Source organism: Tachypleus tridentatus, chromosome 1 (genome assembly GCF_004210375.1).
Source record: "Tachypleus tridentatus isolate NWPU-2018 chromosome 1, ASM421037v1, whole genome shotgun sequence".
Lineage (NCBI taxonomy): Eukaryota > Metazoa > Arthropoda > Merostomata > Xiphosura > Limulidae > Tachypleus > Tachypleus tridentatus.
The window spans coordinates 151,949,423-151,971,441 of record NC_134825.1 but is presented as its reverse complement, the minus strand read 5'-3'; the positions used below and the strand labels follow the sequence as shown (position 1 = coordinate 151,971,441).

The 22,019-nt window shown below is 32.9% G+C and overlaps 1 protein-coding gene across 1 annotated transcript in view; it reads left to right on the top strand.

Annotated features, from left to right (window-relative positions):
• Nucleotides 1-22,019, top strand: part of LOC143227373 (frequenin-1-like) — an 81,045-nt gene that overhangs the window by 15,686 nt on the left and 43,340 nt on the right. The window contains exon 2 of the mRNA XM_076458830.1: nt 18,535-18,559. Within this exon, the coding sequence (XP_076314945.1) occupies nt 18,535-18,559 (25 nt within the window). The remainder of the gene's footprint in view (nt 1-18,534; nt 18,560-22,019) is intronic.

Here is a 22,019-nt window from a genome sequence, read left to right as displayed (position 1 = left end):
TTCAGCTTGTGGAAGCAAGAAACATGGCACTTTACACATGAAACATTAAATGTGTTATCACACGAAAAGTCAACAAAACGAAACTCTAAAATGCTTTTGTGAAATAAGTGAAAAAAAAATGAATTTGCACATTTTACCTGAATGCTTTTATTTTTATGGAAGGTTGGTTTCTATAACTTTATTTATATAACAATAGTGTTTGGACAAACCAGGAACATGTATCGTTTATCAAGTTTGTTTGTTTGTTTATGAATTTCGTGCAAAGCTAAACGAGGGCTATCTGTGCTAGCCGTCCCTAATTTAGCAGTGTAAGACTAGAGGGAAGGCAGCTAGTCATCACCACTCACCGCCAACTCTTGGGCTACTCTTCTACCAACGAATAGTGGGATTGACCATAACATTATAACGCCCCCACGGTTGGGAGGGCGAGCATGTTTGGCGCGACGGGGATGCGAAACCGCGACCATCAGGTAACGAGTCGCACGCCTTAACACGCTTGGCCATGCCGGGCCTTAAAAGGAATTGAGTCCGAATATGTCGGATGGGCTACTCCATACACAGGCGCGATCCCACTACTGCACGACGCGGGAACTTTTGCCTGCTGCGTTTCCGCCCCGGGCCGATTCGCTCCTCATTAATCAACCTGGTCACCTTAGGCTCCCCATAGGTTACCATATTGACGCCGAGCTTAGTGTTGACGCCCGATCGACATAGGTCAGTATACAGCAGAACTCCCAACCTCAAGCCGTCCACCAACTCCGTCTCCAAGTAGCTGGATTACAAGAGAACGCCACAACTCCCAGCCGTTTATCAAGCACTAAACCAGTAACGGACAGACATAGTTACTCACTAATTTTAATTAAGTTTCATTAGTTTGATTCAATGTTAGTTTTGATGTTTAATTTCTTAGAAATATATTTCAACCAGTAAAAAAACTTTAAATGTCTACACAAAAATATGCCAAAAATAATGAGCCTAGATTTATTACAAAACACATAAGAGCGTTCAAAAACTGAAGTGCCTGGGTAACTTAAGGGTAAACACGAGGGCTTATAATGCTAAAATTCGGAATTCAATTCGTGTGGTGACTAATAACCAAGTTACCCATTGGGGAGCTTATCTCTAACACAAACATTGAGGATTTATTTGTTTCAACCAAGGGAATCGGTATTTTCCTTTAAGCTCTGAAACCTTCATGAAAACAAATTAACAGGGTGACAAAGTGCTCAAGTGTCAGAAAAATGTGTAGATTTGTTCTATGAGAAACGCTAAATGTTTAAAATGTCATCAAAAGGATGTTAGGTAACAAAACTTATACAAACCAAACAAGAAATGTCAACGATAATAACGAATCTTAGGAACCTGGTTCGGGATAAAGTGTTCAAATAATTGGTAGCATTATGAGAACTAAAGAGATTGAAGCCCAGTGAGAAACTGATTAAATCAAGGACTATCTTATTATCAGAAATGTGAACCATGTTATTTAAGATCACCTCTTTGTAAATATTTCACTTTGATATATACAATTAAGAAACAAACAAACTTCATATAAATGTAGTACTGATATTGAAGAGTGTAAACAACTTCCAGATTAAATTAAGGCTATTATTAAAAACAAATCTGTATAACTTGATGGAGAAGATCTGTGACATGAACGAGAACAACAACAGTTAAAACCACCGCCATGATAAGTCTCTGGGTTTGAGTTGTTTAACCATATTGGTATAAGAAGTACACATCAGCATACTAGACATACTGACCAAAGTGTTTCCTGTTGTAGTAAAGACGTTTATGAGCATTGGAAAATACTAGAACAAAAAAGAAAATCTAAGTCATAAAAGAAGTGATGAAATTTAAACCTTTCAATTTACCGGAGTTGCATTTTATAAAAAATATATTTTTAGTATAGTGTTATAAAAAAAAGGAAAACAAAAATAACTCATAAAAAAATGCAAGGTAAATTGGTATTTTCGGAGGACCTAAAAATGTGCGGTTGTATACAATAACAGTATGATGCCTACAATGTTTCAGATCTTCCAAATGTTAATTTAAATTTCCCATTTAAGCTCTTTTACCCTTTTGTAATTTTGTAAATTGTAATGAGACACTTGTTTGTTCACAACGAAATAACTCGCATTCTATGACTAATTGAGGATTATATAGTTACCTTTTAACAGTCCAATTAAGTTAAGTAATTAAATATTTCGTCTGTATGAGGAATGTTACAGTTTTACATCCATTCTGATAGTTATTTGTATGCATTAGCCCGTACATTTCCCAGCTACAAAACTGCAAGTCGAAGAAAATTCGGCAACTCAATGAGGGTACAGAGATAAAAATGTCTTCACGTAGTTATTATTCTGTATCAAAAAATAAACTGATAGTATCTGAGACCTTAAATTTTTAAAATATTTTATACCCTTATATCTGTACAGATGGAATAAAAAGTGTTATTGGCTAATGAGCTGTAACAAAGAAGGAATTACTAAATTTGAGACAATACCGTTCTAGGAGATAAAGTGTTCTTGAAGTGATATAGATTTTAAAGTTTCAGCCTTTAACTTTTGAAACAACATTCGTATCTTATATAATTACGCAAATATATAGGCAGGTTTTACTGTCGTAACTTTTAACTTTTTATGCTAGTAAAATGATGAAGATAACTGAATATGCTCTTTCTTTCAGCCAAGGAGACATTGTAATGTGGTAGTCAATACTATTATTCGTTGGTATTAAATAGTCAAGGAATTTGTGGTGGGAGGTGTTGATTATCTGTCTTCACCCTATTCTATCGCTTCTAAGTCAAGAAAACTGCGCAGTTAGCTCTTGAGTAGCTTTGTGCGAAATTACACAAACAACTGCATATTCTGTTTACCTGTAGTTAGAGCGGGTAATGAACTTTCCCTTAGGAAATTGGTACACCTGAGAATAGCAGACATTTATGAATTAGGCATGTAAGCCAACACGCTCCTAAACTATTGGTCATAATGGACACTGAAGATCACAATGATTTTTGTTTCCCTTAACTTCTGATTAGATATTTGAGACATCAATAGGTTTATATATGAGAAACAACTGCAAGCCACATGTCTCCCATAAACACGTACAGAGGTTAAAATGCTTTCTTTTTATCACGATCTCACAGACACTCGCATGTGGCACTAGTTGTCATAAATTATACTTTTCTGTAACAGTTAACAATTTAAATAAAGCCTGTTTTGGCATGGTCTGATGACGAGGCCAATCGACTTAGGTCGCTAGATTGCAACCACTCACTAAACATGCTTTTTCTTTCAGAAGGCATTATAATGTAATGGTTAATCCCACTTTTCGTTGTTGAAGAGTAGCCTAAAAGACGGTGGTAAGTGGTGTTGAACACATGTCTTCCCTTTAGTCTATTCTTTCAATATTAGAAGATGCAGATAGCCCTCGAGTAGCTCTGCACGAAACTCGTCAAACGAAAAAAAACCAAAACAAGAAACTCTAGTTCCTATTACTCACAGAGTAGGAATTAAAAGAAAAACAAAAGTACGCTTTTTTACGTGCCGACAAGAGCCGGCTGATGAAGTTTAGTGTCCAATATTTTTGTCACTTTTTGTACTTGAAATTAGTAGATTAAAGTGCATTCCATGGTGGTCGTCTTAATTATAACAACTCTATAATGTATCAAAACCTATTATCTTTTTTGTCAACTTTGCTGTGATCTTAATAGTCTAGTTACATTTGCTTTTAGCTTTATTGTAAATTTATCTTCTGGTAGACATATGTAGTCCTTTCTATCAAAACAATTGGTTTGGTTTGAATTTTGCGCAAAGCTATACGAGGGCTATCTGCGCTAGCCGTACCTAATTTAGCAGTGTAAGACTAGAGGGAAAGCAGCTAGTCATCACCACCCACCGCCAACTCTTGGGCTACTCTTTTACCAACGAATAGTGGGATTGACTGTCACATTATAACGTCCTCACAGCTGAAAGGGCGAACATATTTGGTGTGACGAGGATTCGAATCCGCGACCCTTGAATTACGAGTCGAGTGCCTTAACCATCTGGTCATGCTGGGCCGTATCAGAACAAGACTGATTAAAACATGCTCATCCTCTTAGGCAGTCATATGTTGGGAAATCGTCTGTATTCTACTGTTTCCTTCCTTTACAAAATATTCTACTATTATACTAATCCTTGTAAAGCATATTCTCTCAGTAAATAAAATATTATATCGTTCAAATAATTATTACAAAGCCGTATTCTACTATTCTCTTAACGTATAAAATATTCTACTGTTTTATTTTACTACTTTAATCTCAACACTGCCTTTCCATTTCTTTACCGTGGCACTGTAATTGATTTTTTTACTCTTGTAATCAACAACAACTCCTTTTATTATACATAATCGTCAATATTCCTCTATAAATAACTTTTACAGTGGTTTTTCCGTTTCCTAGTATCAAATAAGTCTGATAATCAATATGTCCTGCTATGATCCCTCTTACTTCAAATGTATAAGTGTCGAAAATACAACAAAACCTAATAGGTTTAAATTACTCGATGTCAAGACTTTTGTTATTTTGTCTGTTACTATATAACATACAAGTTATTGCTATCATAAACTCATCAGTTTATGAAAGTGTTACTTATTTGTATACATCTTTTTTCTTCGATGAAGATCTAAACTTCCACAAAAGTCTTATATTTCTTGTCACTGGCACTCATTTTGTTTCGAAATTCTAGTAACAAGTCGTTGAAGCTCTTTGAAATTACAACTCGTCTAATATTAATACAGCTAGCTAGTTCCACAATGCCTTCGGCTAATAGATTATCTTTACATTCGCCGTTACTATAGTAACGGGTTAAGGAGGAGGAAGTTCTTGTCTTTTAAAAAGCGCTTAAAGCAATGTTCGTACATGAATTCTGATGGTTGAAATAACAGATAAGTTATTAATTTATCTCGAAAGTTCTTTCCTTGTTTTTCCAGTGAAAAAATGTTATTACCATCTTTAATTATCTAATAAGTTCATCCACATCTTAATGGAGATTTATAAGCTACAAGATGTGACAGGAAAAAATCGAGTCTTAGTTATACTTCTGAAAAAACTTTAATGTGTACAAACTCGGGAAATTTGACAATAAATATTCATCAGTATATGAGAACTAGTGTTCTCTAGTCACCAAGTAGATTGTAAATATAAAATATTTTTTGTATGAATAATATTAAATCACTTTTAAATCAGCAAAGGTATCAAGCTAATAATCTAAGGCAGGTGGTCATCGGAATATTTTGCAGTTATTAATTATAACTGTAGACTTTTAACATCTTTTTTGTAATTTTTTTCATGAAATACCTTTTAGTTTATAAATCAAAATCTGGTTTTATGTAATGTTTAAAAATTCATCTGTCCAGTATAAAAAATGTGAGCTTATAGAGAGTACGTAGAAAGCGGAAAGATATGTTAATTTAATGTAAAAAATAATTCTTGAACATTTTATATATGCACAAAAAATATTAATATCCTATTGTTACTTTAAAAAGTGATAGAAGAAAGAATTTTTAAAAAAATTTTGCACAAAGGTACAAAAGGACTTTTCATAGAAAACTACTGCTAAATTTGAGCCAAAAGACTATAGAGAAGGCTAATAACAGCATACTGCGTGATCATTTGTATTGCTGAATAATGTCATTTAACTGCCATAATAACAGCATACTGCGTGATCATTTGTATTGCTGAATAATGTCATTTAACTGCCATAATAACAGCATACTGCGTGATCATTTGTATTGCTGAATAGTGTCATTTAACTACCATAATAACAGCATACTGCGTGATCATTTGTATTGCTGAATAATGTCATTTAACTGCCATAATAACAGCATACTGCGTGATCATTTGTATTGCTGAATAGTGTCATTTAACTACCATAATAACAGCATACTGCGTGATCATTTGTATTGCTGAATAGTGTCATTTAACTGCCATAATAACAGCATACTGCGTGATCATTTGTATTGCTGAATAGTGTCATTTAACTACCATAATAACAGCATACTGCGTGATCATTTGTATTGCTGAATAGTGTCATTTAACTACCATAATAACAGCATACTGCGTAATCATTTGTATTGCTGAATAGTGTCATTTAACTACCATAATAACAGCATACTGCGTGATCATTTGTATTGCTGAATAGTGTCATTTAACTACCATAATAACAGCATACTGCGTGATCATTTGTATTGCTGAATAGTGTCATTTAACTTCCATAATAACAGCATACTGCGTGATCATTTGTATTGCTGAATAGTGTCATTTAACTGTCATAATAACAGCATACTGCGTGATCATTTGTATTGCTGAATAGTGTCATTTAACTGTCATAATAACAGCATACTGCGTGATCATTTGTATTGCTGAATAGTGTCATTTAACTACCATAATAACAGCATACTGCGTAATCATTTGTATTGCTGAATAGTGTCATTTAACTACCATAATAACAGCATACTGCGTGATCATTTGTATTGCTGAATAGTGTCATTTAACTACCATAATAACAGCATACTGCGTGATCATTTGTATTGCTGAATAGTGTCATTTAACTACCATAATAACAGCATACTGCGTGATCATTTGTATTGCTGAATAGTGTCATTTAACTGTCATAATAACAGCATACTGCGTGATCATTTGTATTGCTGAATAGTGTCATTTAACTGTCATAATAACAGCATACTGCGTAATCATTTGTATTGCTGAATAGTGTCATTTAACTACCATAATAACAGCATACTGCGTAATCATTTGTATTGCTGAATAGTGTCATTTAACTTCCATAATAACAGCATACTGCGTGATCATTTGTATTGCTGAATAGTGTCATTTAACTGTCATAATAACAGCATACTGCGTGATCATTTGTATTGCTGAATAGTGTCATTTAACTGTCATAATAACAGCATACTGCGTAATCATTTGTATTGCTGAATAGTGTCATTTAACTACCATAATAACAGCATACTGCGTAATCATTTGTATTGCTGAATAGTGTCATTTAACTACCATAATAACAGCATACTGCGTAATCATTTGTATTGCTGAATAGTGTCATTTAACTGCCATAATAACAGCATACTGCGTGATCATTTGTATTGCTGAATAGTGTCATTTAACTACCATAATAACAGCATACTGCGTAATCATTTGTATTGCTGAATAGTGTCATTTAACTACCATAATAACAGCATACTGCGTAATCATTTGTATTGCTGAATAGTGTCATTTAACTACCATAATAACAGCATACTGCGTGATCATTTGTATTGCTGAATAGTGTCATTTAACTGCCATAATAACAGCATACTGCGTGATCATTTGTATTGCTGAATAGTGTCATTTAACTACCATAATAACAGCATACTGCGTGATCATTTGTATTGCTGAATAGTGTCATTTAACTGCCATAATAACAGCATACTGCGTGATCATTTGTATTGCTGAATAGTGTCATTTAACTACCATAATAACAGCATACTGCGTAATCATTTGTATTGCTGAATAGTGTCATTTAACTACCATAATAACAGCATACTGCGTGATCATTTGTATTGCTGAATAGTGTCATTTAACTGCCATAATAACAGCATACTGCGTAATCATTTGTATTGCTGAATAGTGTCATTTAACTGCCATAATAACAGCATACTGCGTGATCATTTGTATTGCTGAATAGTGTCATTTAACTACCATAATAACAGCATACTGCGTGATCATTTGTATTGCTGAATAGTGTCATTTAACTGCCATAATAACAGCATACTGCGTGATCATTTGTATTGCTGAATAGTGTCATTTAACTACCATAATAACAGCATACTGCGTGATCATTTGTATTGCTGAATAGTGTCATTTAACTGCCATAATAACAGCATACTGCGTGATCATTTGTATTGCTGAATAGTGTCATTTAACTACCATAATAACAGCATACTGCGTAATCATTTGTATTGCTGAATAGTGTCATTTAACTACCATAATAACAGCATACTGCGTGATCATTTGTATTGCTGAATAGTGTCATTTAACTGCCATAATAACAGCATACTGCGTAATCATTTGTATTGCTGAATAGTGTCATTTAACTGCCATAATAACAGCATACTGCGTGATCATTTGTATTGCTGAATAGTGTCATTTAACTACCATAATAACAGCATACTGCGTGATCATTTGTATTGCTGAATAGTGTCATTTAACTGTCGTTCATAAAGGCATTTACAATCTCGAAGTGCGGGTTGCATTTTTTGTTAATTGGTTGCAAACCACGAATCTGTAGATTCACACTCTCGGCAAAATAAATAATGAGCTACGTCCATTCCATAGAAAAGAAAGTAAAGCCTAGTAGTTTTGTCTGTTTACAGTTTAAGAAATTGCAAAGTGACATTGTGGCATACACTATTTCATTTTCAAAATTGTTTTGCTGTAATATTTGTTATTTAATCAATAAAAATTGATAATACGTTCGTTTAGAAACATCTGTAATATAAAGAGCCACTTCTTTAGTGTTAATGTTATTATTATAATGTGTGTACATGTCTGTCTGTTTTAGTTGAAAAACAATCAATAATAATAGTAAAAATATAATAGATTCTGATAGAATGTGATTGAAATTTGTGATATCAAGTATAAATGTGAATTATTTAGCGTACTAATAAAATTCTTTCATAATAAGTAAATCCGAATTTATTGTACTTTCTCTACGGCTTTTTATGTGTCTAAAAAATAAAAATATCTAAACATTTTTACTGTTATTCTATGGTACAATAGGTTCAGAATACACCCAGTGACACAATTATCAAGATTAAGAATATATAAACTGGATACTTTTACTAGTAGATAATAATAAAAAAATGAGTCTGTGTGGCTGTCATGACACCAAGAAAAAGTAAACTAGAAACGTAAAATTGTGCACACATACTAAGTGGTCCCTGAGAATGTGTACGTGGGTATTATTTCAAATCCACGTGCGTAAGCGTGTGCATTTTCTTGTGAGGAAAGCAAGGAAAACTCTTATGAAAGAAGTGGTTCCTTACATTAAAATATAATAAGTGGATCATACTGGTGTACTCCTGGGTATTAAGTTACTTATATTATCCACATGTGTGCGCACACATGTTTAAGAAGAGAAGTTAGCAAAGAAAACCACATGGAAAAGGAATATTTTTATATTTCTAAGAAATAAAAATGTTTAAATATTTTTAATGTTCTTCTATGCTAAAATAAGTTCAGAATTTACACATGCTGACAAAGTTATTTAGAATATATCACCCAAATAACTCGATCAAAACACTCAAACTAAGTGCACCCTGAGGGTATGCACCTGAGTATTATTTATCTTATCCATTTTCATGCATATATCTTTTTAATAAGGTGAGATAGAAAAAAACGATATAGAAAATAATCGGTTTCCTATATAACATTTTGGAATATATATGTTGAAAGGCCAATGCATTTTTCTAACAGTGCACTTAAACAATGGCTTTTAAGTCATATCGCTTAACAACAAAAGTATATTGTTTATACTTTTATGATAAAATGGTTTCAGAATATATACACTGATGTAAGTCGTCTGAAACCTATAATCCGAGCAAAGTTGGGTAATTTTGCTAGTAATACATAAATCCGTGTATATAATTAAACTTTCGGGTCGATTGCTATAGAAACTGTTTAGTTTCACGTTAGTACAAAAATGTTAGGTTTTTAAATTCTTTCGTCCTTGTAGTGCACAACAATGTTAAAAGTTATAAGCGTCATTGATAGTAATGTAATATGTAATTGAATTAAAATCTGCAATTTACTTGGTGAGGTCTGAATGGTCATCGTGTTGGAATAAGCATTGGAAAGTTCAGGTTTGCGCATCGCTGGTGCGAAATTGCGCTCCACACGTTTAAGCCATGGAGATATTATAGGAGTGATAGTCAAATCCCACTATTCGATTAGAGTAGCCCAACTAGTGGAGGAGAGTACTGTTAACTAGCTGCTTCTCCTCTAGCTTGTCAGTTAAAAATGAGGAAAGAGACGTAGAAAGTTCTTACGTAACTTTGTGCGAATATTCGAAATACAAAACGTTACAAGTACCATCAATTGTAGGCCATTGTTGAACGGTATTACGAACATTTCAGACCTCTGTAAAAAGTGTCTTACGTTGAAGATGATATTTATACATATTATTGTGATTATACAGTGTCTAATATGTTCAAAGTATTCTCTAAACGCTTACAAGTATTCTTAAGGTTATTCAATACGTTAATAATTTTGAAAATACTGTAGACATTCGGAAAATATCTGTGAATGTTGGCAGTTACTTTTTATTAGTTTGTTTGTTATATGCTAGTAGCTTCTAAGCAACTACACGGAGTTTCGTGGTTCCTGTAAGAACTGTATTATTTAATGGTGTAATAAATGCCGTTGTTATTTAGAGAGTTTGCATTGTTTAACAATGTTACAAGTATATCATAAACTAATGCAGAGAGATATAGTATGTATACATAAATATTGGGCTCTAAACACTGGTTTAAATGGTAAAGGTATCTTTTAAAATTTTGATTTATTAGACAAGTTAATACTTTGGTTTCTGCATTTACTTCATCCAAGTTTTGGTTCAAAGACACTAACCAACGATTAGTTACGCTTAGAGATTCTAACAACTTGTAATATCTGTACCTTTCACAGCAATATGCATTGTATTTAACACTGGTCGTTGTGGATTCTGTTTGTTTTAACAGTTATTTAGAAAGTTAATTATGCTTGTCATGAGACATTAGCAATAAGCCTAATATATTTTTACGTACTACGCCTTTTATCTAAGTACTTTAGGTACTTTCAACAATAAGAAGAGAATATAATAAGACTATTTCAACCACACCACTACATCCACCATATCCATTGCTGACGACGCGTTTCGTTCAATCCAGTTATTCAGGCCGGCTAAGATACAAAAAAACACGAAACCCTAAGAGACTAGGTAAAAAATATATTGTTAAACATATAATAGGCTTAACGCTAATGTCTTACGACAAATATATTTGATTACAATTCTGTTTTGCCAGTTGTAAAGGTTTTCACACCATAACATATGTTATTAAGCAAATTTTTTTCTTCTATTTTGCAATAACGAATAAAGTAATATTCTTAAGCACTCCAACACTATTCAACAGTCTCATCACAGTAAAATACCTAGGTCCCAATCCTCTCAGAGAGAACATGACTATAGCACTCAGTATGGATGTGATAATCAATACATATGAGAAGCACAAAGACCGTTACAGGTGAGACTCGAAGAACAACAAAAGGAAGATGGGGAAAAAAATATGCTGTAAACACACCGGATATAACCTTTCACAATCAGAAAAACTATAACATAATAGGCTTAAAAAGTACAAAAATAACGAACACAAGGGAAAAAAATGAAACAGATGAAAATCAAAGAAGCTATTTCCCTCCAAACAAAATATATTGAACCACTAGTGTTTATTAACCCAAAATAACATCCAACAACCACAACTACTCAACGTTGTATGGACACCACTCATCAAACATGTTGCATCTTGTAATATTAATGGAGAATTAAACCTTTATTTTTTTTTCCTTTTCCACTTTACTCATGACCAATTATTTTATAATGTGTTACTTGAAATATGAACATTTAATTTTTCTATATATTACCTATGATTATACTTATTTATTGTACTCAAGGATTTTTCAAGGTTTTGATCCTTCAGTTTATGCAAAAGTTTAAATCATTGCCTATTAATTGTATACTTGTTCTAATTCATTTTTAACGTTTTCTAAATAGGTTAGCAACTTTAATATCAGCTGTTAGGTATCGTAAGAATTGTTGATTAGATACCTGTCTGTAAAGGAAAATTTTCAAAAATAAACAAATTTGTATTATTCGCTATACTGTTACCCAACTCTGGTAAAAACAAAGGTAGTATTTAACACAGAGGACAATCCGTCTATGTTTTCACATATAAATTATCAAGCAAGTAATTACTTATTAAAAAGGCCATGCATGACCAAGTGATTGGGGCACTCAAGTCGTAATCTAATGATCACGGGCTCGAATCCCCGCCACACCAAACATGCTCGCTCTTTCAGCCGTGGGGGCGTTACAATGTGACGGTTAATCCCACTATTCGTTGGTAAAAGAGTAGCCCAAGAGTTGGCGATGGGTAATGAAGACTAGTTGCCTTCCCTCTAGTCTTACACTACTAAATTAGGGACGGCTAGCACAGATAGCCCTCGCGTAGCTTTGCGCGAAATTCAAACCAAACGAAACTTATTAAAAAATCCTTTATGCAAGAGTGCTTCGATAAATTGCTCACTCATCTTGTAACAAAGGATTCATTATCAATGAACATTAGAAGTTGTTTGTTTGAAGTTACTCACAAAGCTACACAATGGGTTATCTGTGCTCTGCCCACCACGGGTATCGAAACGCGGTTTTTGACATTATAAGATTGCATAACATACACCCGACATGTGGAAGTACTGAATTATTTAGACCTTTTAGTTTCAGTAAAACTGTTTGGTATTTAATTGTAGAATTTTTAAAGTATTGATTTAAATTGGAAAGCAGAATTCAGCTGTTCATCCGAGTCTGAGTTTGTTCAAATATCGACTTTTTACTCATTTACATAACTATGTCTGAAAAGCTCAGTTATGATGCCACATACGTAGTTAAATTTGTCGCTTTTAAAACTGGTTTAATAGTTGGAAATAAAACTGTTTTTTCCTGAAATTTCACTTTTTAATTTGATTAATTGGGAATTCGATACGTTGAGATTTTGAAATATATTAACTCACCTAAAAATATTAATCAATGAATGGGTGTGTCTAAAGAGAATATACAACATTTTTTATGCAGTATCAGTACGAGTAAATGTTTTATTGACGTGTGTTATAAGACAGTTGATTTTGTTTTTTGTTTTGAATTTTGCGCAAAACTACGCGAAGGTTACTTGCATTAGCCGTCTATAATTTAACAGTGTAAGACTAGAAAGAAGGCAGCTAGTCATCACCACCCACTGCCAACTCTTGGGCTGCTCTTTTACCAAAGAGTAGTGAGATTGAGTGCCACATTATAATACCTTTACGACTGAAAAGGTAAACATACTTGGTGTGACGAGAATTCGAACCCGCGATCCTCAGATTACGAGTATAGTGCCCTAACCACCTGGCATTCAATCTTCATGGCTTGGGTTAACTCATATACAAAGCTCTCGTGTTATGCACTGACAAATTACTGACATTAAGCTGTCTATAGTTACACTATTTAGATGTGGATATAATCATAATATAAAATATTGAACTAAACTGTGGCAACTCTTTTTGTTCTCTGTATGGCCAACACTAAATCCATCAAGTAAAGTAAGGTGTGGAAATCACATATCAATTATTGTAATGAGTAATAGCCTATACTGTCATCTGTATTTGATTATTAATTACTTGTTATTACTTATTATTAGATGCTAGTTACCAATTCCTTTGTGATGGAGGATTTCAATAAGATCATCCATTATTTGATTACTTTTTTAGATCAATTGATCCACATTATCAGTTAGAGCTAAGAGGGATTCTTTCACATTTAGTTTAATAATGTGGCTCATATTCCATTGTATTAAAAATAACAATAAAATAATTATATCCTGCAATACTCGTCTGTAGCATGATGTTAGGTCATGCAGCACCTCCGTCTCTAAGTTTTCTTACAGTTGTCATGCGTGAATCATCAAATTCTCATGATGTATTTTCATAATATTTCTAAGATGATGCATAGGTAACACGTACAATTTAGCAAACCTGTCAAAATCATTATCTATAAAATAATATATTTTATCAAAGGTATATGAATATAGTATAATTCATGTATTCATATGTTTGGTTGTTCAAAATATCTATATATTAGGCTTTTTGTGGTTGAAATATTTTGATTTTTGTTACTTCATTAAAATAATGCTTATAACAAAGTTTTCGTGGATACATATACATATATTTACGTTTTCTTATAGTAAACCACATCGAACTATCTGCTGTGTTTACGCACATATATATATATATATAAATATAAATATATATATATATATGTATACGCAGCTGAATGTTAGAGGACCTCGAATTTGTTGCTTAAAAGTGAGTACTTTGTCTGTCGTATATTTATTTTGTATAGTTAATGTTTCACATTCATTTCATTACTATTCACCTTCCGATTGATCAGCGGTGGGTTTAACAACTTGTAACACTAAAATTCGGGTTTTGAATCCCTGTGATGGGCAGAGTGCGTGTAGCTAATTGTACACAGTTGCATTACGAAAACACCACAACCACTAGTAGTACTGATATTTACCTATCGTAATTGTTAAGATTATAGAACTTTTTGAACATCTACAAGTAAGGACAAGAATATATGAGTGTTGAAAACGTCAGTACAATGTACCTACCGCCTGATAGATATTGGTGCACAATTTAGTCCATACAATTATGTCTGTTTCTGATGTTTCTCACGTTTCATTCCTATAATCAGATTTTAATTTTATCGTAATAAAAGGCATGAAGTAAAATAAGGACTGCTTAAGACACATTCCATAGTCTTGTTTTATGACAATTTTTCACACAGTCTTATTTTATGACACATTAACGTATCCGAGATAACGTTTGCAGAGTCTTGTGGAAACTTCAGTCTAAAATAATTACATGCAAACGGTTACCATTGGTTCTAAAATATATAATAAATTACTAAAAAAATTATCAGGACTCCTAATAGCATGTGGTACTTTTGTTAGTATCATCAACGTTAACACAGATTCTAGAATTAACATATATTTCGATTTTCTTTTTAATTCACAATCTTATTAACAAAGATCAAATTGTATATTGGTTTCACAGATAATTGCCTGAAGATATTCATTGTCTTTAAAAAACAGAAAACAACACAAACATAAACAATGTTTGGCAGAGTCTATAAATGTATAGTAACGATAAAACTAATCCAGTCAAAGTTCATCGATGTAAACACTGATAACACTATGTTACACAAATTATGTTCCTGGATAGTATGTGTTATTTCTTAATTGCTTATGTTGCAAAAGTACAGAAAATGGTCATTATTCCCTTCAAACGTTGCTTTTGTGACCTGGATAATGAAATTTTAAAATTAACCTATTTTCTATGTAAAAACGAGCAAATTTGCACATTTTTATCGACATAAGGTCTGAATAAAACAACATATGAATCAAGATTTACATGTATTTATACTAAAGTTATACAAAAATGTTTAGAAGTGAGTATTTTCTCGATTTGCGACTGTAATATGAATCACTTTCACGTATCAGCCACCAAATATAGTCTCCCATCATGTTTTCGTTATACGCTCCCAGGTCACAAAAGCAAAGATCGAAGAGAAAAATAGGTCTTTTCTATTTACTTTAGGCATAAGCAGTTTAGAAATAACACTTTCTGCTCAGGAACAAGAAAAAGTAAAAATTTCGTTACATAGTATTATTCATAGGATGAGATACACAGAACATCAGAATAATAACGAAACAAGTTCTGCAACTCAGTTTAAGAGCACAGCCTTAACATGTAGGATTTAATGTTAATAAGAGTTAAAAACCTAGTTTCAACTCTTTAGCTGTTACTAGAAAAAGCTTAATTAATCTAACACGAATGGTTTGTTTTTCAATTTCGCGCAAAGCTACTCCAGGGCTATCTGCGCTAGCGGTCCCTAATTTAACAGTGTAAGACTAGAGGGAAGGCAGCTAGTCATCACTACTCACCGCCAACTCTTGGGATATTCTTTTACCAACGAATAGTGGGATTGACCTTCACTATATAACACCCCAACGTCTGAAAGGGCGAGCATGTTTGGTGTGACAGAGATTCGAATCCACGACCCTCATATTATGAGTCGAGCGCCTTAACCATCTGGCCATGCCGGACCTAAATCGATACAGGCAATTAAAAAAAATGAAGAGAAATAAGAAAAAATAACGACAGGAAATTATAAAAGCACAACAATGGAAGCAGGATATAACGGCAAGAGAAAACTACTTAAACATGCTTAAAAATGCAGAGAACACATGAACTAATTAGGGAGATACAGAGAAGGAAAGAAGACATAAACACATTAAACATCAAATGAAGTTTCGTCTATAGTGTGGTATTCAATATTGTTGTCAAAGAGAATGAACAACTGTATAAATGTACATAATTCGATGAACTAAGTGTGTTTTGAACTAGCAGTAAATGAAAACAAAATAACGTGAAGTTCAAGAGATCTATCTTGAAGACATACTGAAAAGGTCTCTCTGTCAGTTGAGCAATTTGAAGGTGTTTTTTTTTATGAGACAGGTATTTACGCGGTGAACCAGAGATGGTCTAGGTACGTTCATTCTTTTTTCGCTCTGCATGTAAAAGGTGTAATTTGATAACTAGAACTAAAATTGATATCGAAAACTAAATACGAAGAAACAAAATTATAAAAACTGAAACAGAAGAAGTTAGAGTATAAACTGTAGCAGTAACAACAAGAACGTTTTACCCTCCAAAGAGATGAGAAAGTGTTAGAGTGCAGAAACTGTTTCTATGACGGAGAGAGAAAGAAAGGCAGAATACGGTTTGCATCTGTACCATTTCTCTTTCCCATGTTAACGTCTTCTTATTCAATTGATGTTAAACTGCCGATATAGATTTATCTTAACCAATAAGTCACATGGATCTTGTCTATTTTGAAGTAGGAGAACAGCTAATTATTTATTACTGCTATGTATATTTCTAGCTTCAAGCAATACAAAAGATCTTAGCCTAATAGATAAGGGTAAAACTCAGCTATGAATAGATGTTATCTACAATTACCTCATTAAAATGTATGTTTTCAAAAAGTAATTGTGTTGATTGTATTTTATTAATTTCTTTTTAATGTTAAAACTTTAAACATCTATATCATTAAGATATTCTTACACTGTAACCATGTTGTAACCATTGTTCTGCACATTGAATTAAACTTCACGACACAGCCGCCACCAGAAAATGTTACAGAATAGAACATAGGTTCATACTTGATAAGTTTATCGAAGGAGGGTAACAAAAGGTCAGACAATTTTCGAATTATAATTGTATTAAAGGCTCGCTAGTGAAGGTTTATTGAACAGTAATAATCAGGTTTCAAAGTATTATACTTAAAAACACGTATTCTACCTTTCAAACGACCTTCCTATATTATGATGATTCCTGTCCTATAAAACATAATAATAAAGGTAATAGACAATTAAATGTGTTTCAATGTATACTGTAAACAACAGATCATAAATGGATATAAATTACATACGTGTACATCATTCCATCATGTACATAGTTATATAAATATACATTCACTATTATCATTCTGCTTGGTATCAATGTACATTAAAATAGTTATTTTGTCATCATTGTATTTCATTAAAGTACATCTATTTTAAAACACACGTATAAAGTAAATATCCTTTGATGGATTGTTTAGGCAGAGTATTCATGATGAAACTTTGAAGAATGGACAGCAACTGCCTGTTGTGGAAGCACAAGTATAAAGGACGACATTTCCAAAGTCTTCCGCTTCTCGTCTTCAGGTAACGAACGACGGAAAGTCTTCCGAAACGTCGTCCTCTACACTTGTGTCTCCACAATAGGCAGTTTCCATCCATTCTACAAAGTTTTATCAAAATAAATACTGGTATATATTGTAATAAAAAGCACAGGCGATAAACACTTTACATGATCAGTTCAATGATGGTTGTGATCCAGTACACAAGAACTACGATTATTGTTATTAACGCAATACGACTTTTATTTTACTTCTATTGCCCAGTAATTATATTAAAAAGGGTTTGATGGTGGAGTACTGGATTATTAGGTAAATGTCGCCCCCTATCGGTACATGGTATTAACAGATTTCAAGTAGGGGAAGTAGGGATAATTGATACATAATCTCGATTCGGGCCTACAGTACTTTTTTATAACAACTGTTATTAATGAATAAATAAATTAAGCAGCAAAATAATTAATTATGCATTAGCACAGCAGGTTTTACGACTAATTAATAGGGCCTGGCATGGCCTAGCGCGTTAAGGCGTGCGCTTCGTAATCTGAGGGTCGCGGGTTCGCGCCCGAGTCGCGACAAACATGCTCGCCCTCCCAGCCGTGAGGGCGTTATAATGTGACGGTCAATCCCACTATTCGTCGGTAAAAGAGTAGCCCAAGAGTTGGCGGTGGGTGGTGATGACTAGCTGCCTTCCCTCTAGTCTTACACTGCTAAATTAGGGACGGCTAGCACAGATAGCCCTCGAGTAGCTTTGTGCGAAATTCCAAAAAAACAAAACAAAAAAACAAAGACTAATTAATATTAATAAACCATTCTAGAGCAGGTTAAACCATTAATCCATTTAATTCAGTGTTTATTTCAAATATTTCTGGTGATAAGAAAATTTTTCCTTTTTTTCTTTTGCTTCTAGTCACAGAAAAGGAAGTTAGACAGTGGTAAGTACAGATTTATTGTTGTTATATATATATATTAAAATTATTTTTATGAAATTTAGATAAAGTGGTAATTTGTGTGTGTTTGCTTATAGCAAAGCTACATGGGGCTATCTGTTGAGCCTACCAAGGGGAAGCGAACCCTGATTTTAACGTTGTAAATTCGTAGATACACCGCTGTACTGGCGGAGAGTAAGTAGAAACCTCTCCCTTTTTGTTTTTTATTTTCATTTTTTTATTCGATTGAAAAACACAATTAACTGTACTTGTCATAATATTACGTATTCAGGACTAACCTAAGAATGTTGCGTTAAAAACACGATAGGCTTAACTCTAATGTCTAACTAAACATGTACACTTAATTATAATAATGCTTCGTCAGATTAGAAAAGACATTTAGTACTAGTGATAAACAACTTTATAACACCAAATTTATTATTACTATTTCTTTTATTGAATACTCCAATTTAGTATTACAAATCAAGCTATAAGCACATATTGTAATAGTAATATGATTGATTCTAATGGACTGCACTTACAAAATAATACAATTGTTTTTGCACAGTGTAATTAATATAAATATTTATTGCAATAAGGATATTGTATTGAATACAATTTTCCCAGCTTTTGGACTCTTGGAGCACATAGAGTTTCAAAATGTTGTACGAACAAAAAATATATTTACAATATTTTGGACCTAAAACGTTTCAGCTGGAAATATTACCAAAATAAAACGTTAGCTCTAAAGTGTATGTGTATACGTGCGCATATGACGTGTATGTATTAATTAATCGCTCCTCATTTCTGTAATTAATTACTTTTGGTGAGAATAACTTCAAATTCAATTACCTTCTTTTTCTGACATATGCATAAATAGTTTTAAACGCGTCTCTTTACAAAAGTATCACCAGCTTTTTTGATTTGCAGAACTGAAAAATGGATTTTTCCATATTATGAAGCTCCGAAGTGCTTGAGTTAAAAGTGCCTGGAAAATTTTATTCCATACATGCAAGATTAATCCAGTTTGCTCATACAGTTCAACCTTATTGAATTAAGATTATTTCAACGTATGCATGCTGATAATAAAAAGAGTTGGTTTATATGTGTCCAGTAGTTGCTTTTACCACACTTTATGTTATTATGTTTTCAATTATATTAGAAATGTAAAAAATCTAACAACAAGTAAAAATAAATTAAAATTTAATTACAAAATTATAGTTCATATGACGAAAATCCGAATTTAAAATTCAACTTGACGAGAAAAATAGTCTGAATACAGCCTAATGTGACACGCGGGCTAAACGGTTAAAGTGCAAACCCAAAATTCAGGTAAAGTTATCTCTAATTCAAAACTGTTATCCAAAGAGAAGGTAGTTAGTCAGCAGCACCTGCCGCCACCATGGATACTTCTACTCAAGTATCGGAATGTCTGTCACGCTCTAAAGCCTTCACAGCTGAAACTGCTGACACAAAGTAAGTTGTTTTAAATGTGTTATTACAGACCAGTTAAATGAAACAAGGTATAAAACTTATGTATCTGCTAATTTAATGTATGCTATACCAATTGATGAGGCCCAGCATGAGCAGGTGGTTGAGGCACTCGACTCGTAATCCGAGGGTGGCAGATTCAAATCCCCGTCGCACCAAACATACTTGCCCTTTCAGCCGGTAAGTTAATTACTGTGCTACAATTAGTTCACAAATATAGGTTGGATAAAATGACATTGTAGAAGTGAAAACAAGAAATAAATATAAAATTAATATCGATATTGTTAATAAAGATTATTTTGAATAATAATGGTATGTTCAGAAGATACAGAATGAAAATAGAGAAACGTTATTGAAAGTGACGCGAATATCTTTTCAACGAAAACTACAAGGAGAGAAGATAAAACAATTATATATATATATATATATATATATATGTGAAAGGAACAACTTAATAGTTTTAGATTGATTAAGGCCCGGCATGGCCAGGTGGGTTAAGACATGCGACTCGTAATCTGAGGGTCGCGGGTTCGCATCCCCGTCGCGCCAAACATGCTCGCCCTCCCAGCCGTGGGGACGTTATAATGTGACGGTCAATCCCACTATTCGTTGGTAAAAGAGTAGCCCAAGAGTTGGCGGTGGGTGGTGATGTCTAGCTGCCTTCTCTCTGGTCTTACACTGCGAGATTAGGGACGGCTAGCACAGATAGCCCTCGAGTAGCTTTGTGCGAAATTCAAAAACAAACAAACTTTTGAAGAGTTTATAAGTTTTATTTCATATTCATCAATTAGTGTTTTGTTTTGTTTTTAATTTCGCGCAAAGCTACAAATTTACTAATTTAGCAGTGTAAGACTAGAGGGAAAGCAGCTAGTCATCACCATCTACCGTCAACTCTTGGACTACTCTTTTATCAACGAACAGTAAGATTGACCGCTACATTATAACGCCTCCACAGCTGAAAGGGCAAGTATGTTTGGTGCGACGGGATTCGAATCTGCCACCCTCGGATTACGAGTCGAGTGCCTTAACCATCTGATCATGCTGGGCCTCATCAATTGGTATAACGTACATTAAATTAGCAGATATATAAGTTTTATACCTTGTTTCATTTAATTGGTCTGTAATAACACATTTAAAACAACTTACTTATAAGTTCCTTTGCAATATTTAAAAAGTCATTAAAGTGATATTCAGAAAACTTAATATGCTTATTCTTTAATGTAATGCTTTTGAATATTTCAAGGTCCATTGCTTTTTTAATATCAGTTCTACTATCAATGATTTTTTGTCTATAATACCTTATTTTGGTTTGTTTTATTAACCTACTTAAATAATTTATATAATTTTTAAACTCAACCAATTCGTTATAGGTTGGTAATTTATTTTTATATTTCTATAAAATTTTACTTTCATGTTGAATATATTGTAATAATCCATTTGCCATCCATGGTTTTAACTTTTTCTCTATTAATGTTTACATAACTTGTAGATGTTTCCATTATAATTTCAAATTTTATAATAAAACTCTGATATGTATCTTGTATGTTAAGCTTTTTATAGATACTACTAAAATCAGTTTATTTTTGTATCAAAGTTTCTTAATTTAGTTTTAATTCTTCATTATTATACTTACTTTTATTCATTAAGTAAATTTTTAGAGATGTTTTAAAGTGATCTTAGATCCTAATTTTAAGACTGTCGTTTGTATAGAGTCTATTTTATCTGTTCTAATATAAATATAATAGAGACGTGCATTAGACGTTCTTTAGTTTGAATGCAAGAACGAAAGCCCAAAGCGGCTAACATGTTTTTATATTCTTTTGCTCCATTCTCTTCAGATTTAATACTTATATTAATGTATACATATTTTGTGTTTAGTTGTATTTTAGTTGCTTAATATAATCTCATATATTATATACATAAGGCCTATTACATATATGATATTGAGTTTAGTTTTTTTATATGTGCATTGCAT